The 11,506-nt window shown below is 31.0% G+C and overlaps 1 protein-coding gene across 1 annotated transcript; it reads right to left on the reverse strand.

Annotated features, from left to right (window-relative positions):
* Nucleotides 1-5,045: 5,045 nt before the first annotated feature.
* LOC111691747 lies at nt 5,046-11,109 on the reverse strand. Its single transcript, XM_023455010.1, has 3 exons — nt 11,103-11,109; nt 7,843-7,863; nt 5,046-5,401 (listed from the first exon to the last, which is right to left on the reverse strand). Exons 1-3 carry the CDS (start codon nt 11,107-11,109, stop codon nt 5,046-5,048), a joined length of 384 nt encoding a protein of 127 aa, XP_023310778.1.
* Nucleotides 11,110-11,506: the final 397 nt, after the last annotated feature.

Below are 11,506 nucleotides of genomic sequence, written 5' to 3' on the forward strand. Positions count from 1 at the left end.
GTAGAGCCAACTAAACTAATGCTAACAATTAAAGTGTCAAAAGAATTTTGACCGAAATTTTTCCTTGATATTTGACAGACGTATTTATTTTTTCTATTCAAGATCAAAGAATTTTAAACGATCAAACTGGCTTCAATTATTTCCGGATTTTCTTCCATAATACTTGCATAGCAGGAGTCAAGGGGACGAACTTAGTGTTCAGGTGAATTAAAATACATAAGTTTGAGGTTTCATCAGGTGCAATAGTTATTTATAGTACTAGTATGTTACGGTGTATATAAGCCACACTGAGAAATGTTAATTTTCCCAACTGACTTATATGACGTAACACACAAGTGCCATACAAAATTTTATCCAACACTTTCATAGAATTTCGTTTCAATAATAAATAAGAGTAACTTAAAATTTCAAGTCGTCAGTGTCAGAAAAAGTAATTTAACGAAATTAAATATTACAAACGATGCGAGTGTCAACCTAAATTGTGTCTGTAACAAAGGGTTGTCACTAAACAAACAATATTTTTTGAGTTGAAATCACGTTGAAATCCTAAAACCACTGAAAAAATGGAAAATGTGGAAATTCCATCTAAAATTTTAAAAAAAAACTAATGCGGCTACTGCAGGCATCATTCCGGAGAAATCAAAATCTATATACAACAGAGAACTGAAGGAATTTCAAGATTGGAAAATCAAAGAAGGGATGACAGGAGTAAATGAAGATGTCTTGCTGGCTTATTTTTTCAATTTAATTGAGAAATTAGCTCCATCTACATTGTGGACTAAATATTCCATGTTGAAGTCAACTTTGAGAGTTTACAAGAACATTGAATTTTTTTAAGTCGGAAGACTAGTGGCATTTCTAAAGTCTAAGTACAAACATTTTCAACCAAAAAAAAATCCAAGCTCTTAGAAAGAGAACAAATCGAACAATTTTTGCGTGAAGCCCAAGACAGAGATCATCTTATGAATAAGGTAGGTTCTACTGAATAGTCTAAGTTATATTTATTAAATTCGTTGTTTTTAGGTGGCGTTGATATTAGGAGTTTTTGGTGCTTGTCATTGCAAGGAATTGACCCGTCTAAGCATCGACAATACATATAGAGGACAAAGGGTAGTATATCCACATCACGATTTCAAATACTAAAACAAACAAACCAAGAAGCTTTACTGTGTTAAATGAAGGATTTTGTATTAATCCAATTGAATTAATTAGAAAATATTCTAAGCTAAGGCCTCAAAATGTGCAGCATAAAAGGTTCTTTTGCAATTTTCAAAAGGGAAAATGCACAGGTTAATGTGTTGGTATTAATAAGCTATCAAAAATCCCTAATGTAGTAGCACGATTTTTGGGCTTGACATATTCTAATTTATATACAAGACATGGCTTGAGTCGTGCATCTGCAATTATCTTGGCCAATGCTGGAGGGGATATTACATCACTCATGGATGGAAGTCATCTACCGTGGCAGAATGTTATATAGAAGATTCAATTTCGAGCAAAATTGATATTGCTGAAAAGATACAAGGGGTGCAGACTCCTGAAGCAAGCACAAGCAAAGGGGCTGTTCTATATTAACCACAATAACAAATCCTTTGGCATCAAATTACGGCTTGACCATAAATATTAATGTCAATATTAATAAGTAGGTAGATTGTAAGTTTGTAGCATTTTTGGTTATTTGTTGCTTTACTACTGTTTCAAATTGGTTTTCTAATAAAAACTAGAAAAATAAACCAAACATTTGTCTTTTTATGATTTCTGTAAGTCACTAGTGGGTTATAAGTCATAACTTACTAGTGACTTATGACTTATAACTCACTAATGACTTATAGGCCACATTATTCCTTTATAACCAAAGAAATTATAGTATCACTATATACAAGTGTTGGATAAATAAATTAAGGCGGTTTTTCCACGATATTTCGGTTCGATTTTTGGTCATTTTACCAAATCCTATGGAAGCTGAAGTAAAACCAACGAAGAAATCGAATCTAGCGCGTCAAAATATACATAGACAGTTTAGTGAGATCTCCCCACTTTTTTTTAAATTTTATGCTCCTGTTTTTAGAATGTTTTAGTCAATTAAATATAGACAATTGTAAGAATTTCCATTCCAGTTTGTTTGGTAAATGCAGAACAGGTTTTGAGTTACATTTAATTTTGTAATTTAATGAAATCGACATATCTCTTTGGAAGAAACTCCTTCAGGAAATCTATCAATGATGCCTTTAGTACAGTCTGTTAAGTGTTCATACACACTTCTGCTTTCTCAAACTAGTCTATTTACAACATTTCGAGTTCTATCCGGGTTTCTGCGTGGCATAGGCTAAATTTTGAGAGAAACTCCTGCGCCAGTGCTCGTGGTCGCCGTGCCAGGCGTCTTCGTGTTCGTAATGGTGGTCGTGGTGTGAGTTTTCATAGTAAATGGTCTTCGGTTTGCCATTCTTAACCAACACCACTAGCTGGGCCACGGCGACTCCAAGAATTCCCACACTAACAAGGGCCAGTTTTAGCAGCAGGGCGGTCTGCAAAAGGCCGAGCAAAAGTCCGAGCTTAGCAGTTATTGCGGCGCATATTAAGAAAATCTTCAAGTAACTTAACGCCTTCTGTTTCTTCTTCTTTTTGTTTCCCCCCCCTGAAAGTGTATTGGAGTTAATAGCGGGAGGTTTGGAGGAAACTGTTTTTTCTTATTCTTTTTTTGGTTAGTCGCATGCGGTGAACTTTTGTTTGGGTTTAGAACAATGAAGAATATTAAGGTAAACATATTTCTGCTTATTTGAATATCTGATATAGTTTTAAGTTCTTTTTTGTAGAGCAATAAACAGTTTAAAGCATCTTTATTTCCGAAAATTGGAATTTTAAAGATAAATCCAAAAATCCAAAAGCAGAAAAAAGATTAATTTGCAGAAGACTACAAATATGCAGCAGAGAATAGCAGAGAAAAGTAATATTAATTTCATGAAATTGGGAATTGAAGATAAATAAAGTAATACATAGCACACAAGTTAAGGTGTTAACTATACAGGGTGTGTCAAATTGCATAGGCCGAACTTACTCTTTGTTAAAATATATTGGATGTTAAAGAAAATGTTAATACAAAAAAGTTTTCAAAAGTGAGGTGCCCTATTTGAAAAGCAAATCGTTAGAATAGTGTCCAAAGAAGTCTTAAAATTTTGACGAATGTAGAAATCGAGACATCTATACAAGAAGCCCCTAATGAACAATTTTTATTAATGTATGTAATTCACGTTACACTATTTGCTGACCTATTATACAGGGTGATTCACAAATGGTGATCAAAAATGAAACCTCGTAATCTTTGTTGAATTGTTTTGCTATAAAGTTGTTATCTAGGACGCTTCGTTAAAAAGATACAGGGTGTTAAACTTAAAAAAATATATCAGTTTGTTTTTTAACTTTTACTCGAAAGTCAGGCTTTTTTAGAAAAATTAAGAGAGTAGTAATTTGTAGAAAATTGAAAGACGAATCGGAAAATATCATGGTTGTTACCGTAAAGCAGTGGCGTACTATTTTATTTAGAAAAATATGCCTCAGATTTTGGACAATGTTTACATAAATGCATGTACCCAATTTCAAATTATTTTACTTATTTATATATTATTTAAAAAAATTAAAAATATTTTTTGAAGTTTAACACCCAGTATCTTTTTAACTTTATAGAAAAGACTCCACTTAAAATTCCACTCCACTTAAAAGAATACGAGGTTTCATTTTTGGCCACCATTTTTTAATCACCCTGTATAATTGTGAAGTTTGTTCTTCAGGTTACTTCAGTAATGGGCATTCATGAAGCTTGTAGAAGAGAATAACTGTCATATATAAGTATAAGATATAGAAGACAATGAAAGCACAATTAAAACCAACATTTTATGAGTTTTCGAAATTAAGAGCAAACATCTTCAGGTATATCAAATTAAACGAAAAATAAGCATCCTTAATCTATACTTATGGGATCTATTTTCCTGTTTTGAAGAATTTTATTATCAGATTAAATTTGACCTATAAAATTCGATACACCCTGTGATTAAAATATATATAACTATGTTTAAGACAATTGTAGAAATAGAAATAATAGAGCATTAGATAGACATTAAATGTGTTTAGTCATTATTAAAAACTTTTATTTAATATGTCTTCAAGGGAATTGAAATCCAATTTAGATAATTTTGACATTTAACAGCTATCAAATGTCAAATACACACCATTTGTCACCTGATTAGTTATTTTCGCTTTTGTTATTTTTGCTGAAACATACGGAAATTGTTACCAAATAAATAACATTTTACCATTTACCATAGGCGTCCCTAGAAAAATGTACTAGGGGCAAGACAATTAATCAATATTGTTAACCCCTAAGAATGTGGTAGATACCCACGCAAAATCTAGCAGAAAAATAGAGTTATTGACAAAAATAAATTCAGTGTTTTAGTGTTAGTATAAAATAAGTAAGCATAAAAAATATTTGGATTTATCCATAAATAGGGGACTAGGGGATAATTCGAATTAAAAATATAAGACGGAAAATAAGGAAAAATGCATTCTGATATTTGGGATTTATATTTAGTTTATGTTTATTATTTCGAAAGTGCGTCAATTTTGGTATATTTTAATGGAACAGACTGTTCAAAATCTATTATTTCAGTAAACTAAAGTACAAAAATTTGATATAAATAGACTGTCTCACTGTTATAGACCAAATCACAAAAAAATACTGACTATGGAAATTTTGAATATACGTTTTTAAGGATTTATAGAGGGCGTTTCTAAATTGAGATGCTAAAATTAAATTTTAAAAATCGGAAACTGTTTTTTATAATACCGTGTATGAAAAATTTCAACATTTTGAAAGAAAGTTCAGATATCCAATTCAGTATACGACCAATGAGACACCCTGTACATTTCAAGTTTAGAACTGAGGAAATAACACATCTTCCTACCAAATAATAATTACTAAAGCTATCGTAAGAGTTATTTTAATCATATAAACAAGAATAAATTAATAAATAAGTAAATAATCAACGAATTTATTGCGGTTTCTGTCCCTTGTAGGCCAAATTCTGGCCGTACTCTTTCCGAATATCGTACGCCCTAGCGTTGTATTCGCCAGGTCCACCACTCCAATCCCCTGAGTGTTCGTAAGGGTTCTTGAAAACAATATTTTCGTGATCGTCGTGCTTCTTTGACCTCATGTCAAACCAGAACTTGACCAAGTTAATCAGAAAACCTCCAGCTGACACAAGGAGGAACTTAAATTTAAGGGCAGCCTCGAAAATTTTTATCAGAAGGGTGATTTTACCCACCGCTATGGCCGCTAAGATTCCGATTTTTATTATTGCTATTAGAGATTTGAGGGGCTTCTTTTTCTTCTTCTTTCTTGATTCTGAAATAACCACATTGCAAGTGTTACGTGAGAGAATTGGATGCAGTCTTATGTTAGTGGGGTCATGCAAAAATACAAAAATGGTATGTTACTAAAGTCGGTTTAATGTACTGAGGAAAATATTTATTCTGAAAATGCAGTCTTTTTATTGACAACGAAATATTTAAATAATAAAAAAAAATATGAAACGAACCCTTGCGCCAAAAAAAAAAAAGAAAAGAAAAACAGGGATCTCGGAAACGGTAAGATATACGAGCTAGGGGGCAAAGTTGCATAGTCGGGGCACCAACATTATGCCTCTAAAAAATCAAGGCTAACATGTTTAATTTTTGAAATATTTGAAAAAAACTGAAATTTTGGAAATATGTTTTTGTGTTTCATTTCGGGCTTGTTTGAGGTGATATTGAACAAAGAAGAACACTTTCTCAAGGCCACTTTTTGCCCTCTATCGAATGGCATAATCAATTTTTATATGTAACGTTTCGTCTCTCCAAGACTATCATCAATTTCATTTTTTTAAATTTTATTACATTTTTTGCAAGTTTTCATGTCCCCCAATACTGTACTGCCTCAGCCCGAGCCAGATTTAGACGTTTTGTCTCGAAAAATTCATCTTCAGTGTATTCGTCCCAAATTTATTTAAATTTTCTATTTAGATTTCTTTGTTTATTGAATTATCGTACACTGTAAGTGCCGTTAGACCCTGTGAAATCCATATATTTATTTAAACTATTACCACTACGCATTAAAATAAAAAAATTTTAGAGTTTTATTTCCGTGTTCATAATTATTTCTAGGCCTCTCGAGTGCTCAAAATTCAAACAAATTCCGATCTATTTTTTTTTCAGGATATTCATACAAATACATCTGACATGCTCTTTCACAGTTGCGGTTACAAATATAATAAATTCCGATAATATTACGCTGATCTTCATTTTCAACCTTTGCCAAAACCAAAATGTTTTTGAACATTTACTGAAATTTTTTAAAGAATAATATTCAGTTGGCGTTTTTTTAAGAATTAATTTGTCATAATAAAATTAAAATTGTAATAATGTTTTAATTTTGACGCAACAACTTTTTGAGTTACGTATGACCAAGTGATGGCAATAGTTAATAATAATAATTTATTGTAACGCGTGGTGGTAATAGTTTAAATAACTAGATGGATTTCACAGGGTCTAACGACACTTACAGTATACGATAATTCAATAAACAAAGAAATCTAAATAAAATATTTAGAAAAAGGAACGAATACACTGAAGATGAATTTTTCGAGACAAAACGTCTGAATCTGGTTCGGGAGGAGGCAGTACAGTAATGGGGGTAACGAAGGCTTGCAAAAAAACGTAATAAAATTTCCAGGGTCGTATTTAAAAAAAATTAAGTCAATGATGGTCCTAGAGCAACGAAACGTTAAATATAAAAAATTGATTATGCAATTCGATAGAGGACAAAAAGTTCTTCTTTATTTAATATCTCCTCAAACAAGGCTGAAATGAAACAAAATCGGATTTCCAAAATTTCGTTTTTTTTCCAAATATTTCGAAAACTAATCATGTTTTTGTTACCCTTGATTTTTTAGAGGCATAATGTAGGTCCCTTGATTATGCAACTTTGCCCCCATTTAAGCTACTTCGTATCTCTTACCGTTTCCGAGATCCCTGTAGTGAGAAGAGACTTTGTAACAGCTTGTGTATTGTACACTTCAAAAAGTTGACGTTTGGACTGATTCTTTTCTGGCGCAAATAAAAAAAAGTTTGTTGATAATATAAATAAACTAGTCATTCTTATACCATTTTTGTAATCGACAGAAGGGTATTACATGCGTTAAAATATAGATAAATCGATAAAATTCGTATAGAAAGGAAGTGTATTGGAAAAAACATGCCCTAAAATAATATATTTTAGAGGAAAACTTTACATGCGTCGTTATAAAAACTGTTGTACTTAATTTTTAACAGTTTGAAATTCATGCTTACTATACCTAAAATAATAATAATTACATGCAGGTAAAAAAAATGTCATGCTTGAAACATCAGTTCGTGCAGTGTGGTGAAAAATAGTTCGGTGGTGAAAAAATTGCATGCATTTTCTGTGTAGGGGTAAAAACATACCAGTTGTTTGAGATAAATATAATTTATTTTTATACTTACATTACGATTATTAAATCGGTACCTAAAGCTAAAAATAGTTTATTTGAACCATAATTATTAGTCTTGTTATCCTTATTCTGCCAATAGTTTCATTAGTATTAAAATAGATGATTTATTAAAAAGCGTTAAACATTTTTAAACTTTCTAAATCTATTTTTAATGCTTTTGAATATTTTACCCTGTATATTAATATTAAACCATGTGCAAACAAGCGTTGGTGCTCGTCCAAATCCATTAAATCTTAATCTTAATGATAAATTTCATGAAAAACGACCAAATACTTACGCTTATGATTTACTCGGAATTCTCAACTACAGTTAAACATTATGTGTTTATTCTAGTAATCTCTATCCAAACCATTAACATACTGCGCACAAAGGTGTACCGTACTGTAACACAAAATTGAGAATATCGCTTCGAGGAAATCATAAACTGAAGTATTTGATTGTACCAACAATGATATGTATGACTAATGATTCCTTAACCTTTTTTACATACAAAATTTCCAGAAGACAAATTGTTTGATTATAGATAATACAAATTTTGTTGTAAGTAATCAAAAAGGTATTTTGGAAATTTCGTACATTTAGCAAATCAACTCTGATACTCAGATATACAGGGCGAGATAGGTTAATTCCAGGCGTAATTATTATCCTTGACAGTATTATTTGTTTCGTAGTTAGATTAAGTCATTACCTCCGCTAGTAAGAAGTATATAGCGTTATGATGTAAAAATGTAACAATGACAACTTCTTCCACTCAAGAATACTGTGAATTTTTTCATGTTTTGATTTATTAATTATTGTAATAAAACCTTAATTTTCACTAAGCGTGTTTATTTCTTACGCTCTTAAGCAAATGATATCTATTTTTTTATTATATTGCTTTTTTGCGCTTATTCGCATTTCTGATTTCATTTTTGCCATATTCAAATATATCACCCTGTATACTTTCAAATCAATCAAAGATAAATGCTTCGACTGACAATTACAATTATTTTAAGTACGAGAGTTGATAAGTTGTTAAGAGGAGACTGACACAAATAAGCCTGCGTTTTTGACCCAGGCAAAGCTGTCCGAAATTGAGAAAGAACGCGTTCAGTGAGCATTTGTGGGCGGAGCTATCTCAGACGCAAGCTTATTTGTATGGGTGTGTATAATGTTTCATGCATTTATATTCTATAATTTAAATTAACGTGAGTACAACTGAGACTTCTATAATTCACTCTGTGGATTACTCTCATAAATTTGTTATTTTAACCGTCATGCAATGTTTTGTTCACAAAATTCTGTTAGTGATCGTTAATAGTTGTTTTCATTTTAGGTTGCGAAATATCGCTATTGTGTCCAAGAACGGAGTGTAGCTAAAAAAAATTGAGAATGCAAAAGCGGCTTTCTAACTGTGTGTCAACAATATTTTTTCGAAAACTGCTTGGAAATATTGTTAAAATTGGGGAAAATAGAGTAAAAATGTCGACATTTACGATAAATTAAATTGATGTTTATAATAGGAATATGTAGTCATAGAGATAAGGCAAAGTATCAGCAGTCAATTGGTTCTGAAGAATGTTTATACCGAGCGTCCCAATTTGACCTTGGCATTTACATTGTTTCAAGGTTAAACCAAAGTCAATTTGAAAATATTAAATGCCCCCCCCCCCTATTTTATATGCCAGAATTTCATAGATCGTCAAATTTTAAGTCTGAATATGGGATCAGAAAATTTTTCCTGTATTTCCTTATAGTTCATTTGTAGATTTTTACCATAAATTGCAAGTTCAAACTAAGGTCAACTTAATGTCAAATGGAGTACGCCAATGTTTATGTCAGATAGATACAGTGCCAAATTTTTTATCGGAATCTGGGATTAAGGATTTTTTTCTAGGATGTCCTTGTAACTCTTTTGAAGGTCAAACTAATAACGAATATAATAGACGTATTCAACTAATATTGTGATCTTGACAACAATTTTGAAATTTAACACCTTTGGTTAATAATTAAAATTAGTGATATGACCATTCTAGAAACCGATATCTAATCAGGTGTTGGGTCAAATCCAAGGTCACCATCTAATTTACCATTCCAAATCCTACAAATTTTGCTTGAAACAATTCTGCCGAGAAAAACTGGATATTCCATTTAATATTTTCACGATGATCTTGGTTTGATCTTGAAACTTAAGGTCAGTGTCAAATCCAAGGTCATCAAGTTCGAGCCTATTTGGAACATACTGAACCGCAATTTGGTGTAAATTGTAAGATATTATAATCAGAAAAAAGGTAAAGTTTAGTTTATATCTTCGAAACGCAACAGTCATTTGTTTCTTTATATATTTCTTTGAAATTAAAAGAAATTTTTATTTAATCTTTATTTTTTCCCATATAGAAAGGCAAAGAAGATGGGGGTGTTATGTAATTATTATTAAAATTCCTGATAGCAAGACACACATTTAGGGCCAAATTTATAGTCGTTCCTTAAGGTTAAGGAAATCCTTAAGACTTCCTTATTTAACTAGGCCTTACTTTATAAGGAAGATCTCTGTTCTATAGTTGCAGAAAAAGTACCCTTGAATAAGGATAACTTAAGAAAGTGAAAGTGAAACATATGACAAAAACACAAAAATACATGTTTCATATTTCGTGTTTGTGAACTTCATGGTGAACTTAACCTTCAATTATTTAAAGATTTATTCCCTTAATAACATTATTATGTAGTAAAAATTCATTATAGGATAACTAGTAACAAAATAATGGAGTGTACAGAAAAAAAAAACAATATTCATAAAATGAAAAAATACTTTTGCTCAGTCTTGTAGACAAATATAAAAGTATTATTGAAAATAAGGGGATTGTCATAAATAAATATTAAAAAGAAACAACAAATTTGGACAAAAATTGAGAATTTATACAACGCATCATCAAGTACAAGAAGATCTGTAAAACAATTAAAAAAATAGTGACAATTTAAAACAAAAGTAAGTTTTTAATTACTTATAGGTAGGTATATATTTTTTTTAACATGTAACAATTCCAACTTCATAGTTATCTATAATAATTCACGAATATAAAAATTTGATAAAACAAAAAACTCAAATTATAATAATATGTCCAAAGACCATAAAGTATAACAAAGGTTAAAAATATATTAACAAATGTCAAATACATAGATCTAATACATATAAGGTATAAGGCAAGTTTGGTATTAACATCTAGTTCTAGACGCTCCAGATGTGTTTTGTTCTTTTGTAAGAGATGAAAAGGCAAAGAGATATCTCTAGAGCATCTAGATGTCAATTTAAGGTAATCTAAACCGAATACAACAGAATTTGCTAAGTAAGGACACCTAAGTCCATAAGGAACGACTATAGATTCTACCCTTAGAGGCTCAAGATGTTTTTGGTCATTTCAGATTTCATTTTGTATTATATAGAAAATACTCTTAACTTTTCTTTACTAAAAATTGTACATTTTTCATTAAATATGTTGATGTATATGTGTCAACCAAGTGGTATTAATAAAATAAGAAAGACTCCAAGAAAAACTATACCGGCCATTCTTTCAGACGCTCTTCTGCGACAATTTTAGCTAACTTTGGGACAGATATTATCTTCTTCGAAAGACACTGGGGACAAGTCTACCTCAGTAAAATTCAAGTTTCAAGTAAAACATTTTCAAAAGTGTTCCAAGTTTCTGAATCGGTTGCTCCGTCAGTATTTCAGCTTCAGAACAAGATATGGTTTTAAGAAATGTGTCCACTTGATAATATTGGGATAAAATTTGTTCGATTGAAATAATTTCTTTTTGACACTTTGGAAACAGAATTAAAATGTCAACATTTTATAGCAGTTTTCGAAAAAAATTGTTTCCCTATAGCATGCAGCTGTTGTTTTTCTGTGACTGTCATGCCCCTTTGTATAAAGTGCTTCAGTGCTTCGCAGTGCAAATATGAGC

This window comes from Anoplophora glabripennis, unplaced genomic scaffold (assembly GCF_000390285.2).
Source record: "Anoplophora glabripennis isolate ALB-LARVAE unplaced genomic scaffold, Agla_2.0 scaffold501, whole genome shotgun sequence".
NCBI lineage: Eukaryota > Metazoa > Arthropoda > Insecta > Coleoptera > Cerambycidae > Anoplophora > Anoplophora glabripennis.

Bases quoted from the DNA above. Each gene is read 5' to 3' on its own strand.
- LOC111691747 (XM_023455010.1), bottom strand. The intron at 5,402-7,842 runs GTAAGTATTTGG...TGGTTATTTCAG, and splicing joins ATTCCGAGTAAATCATAAGC to AATCAAGAAAGAAGAAGAAA.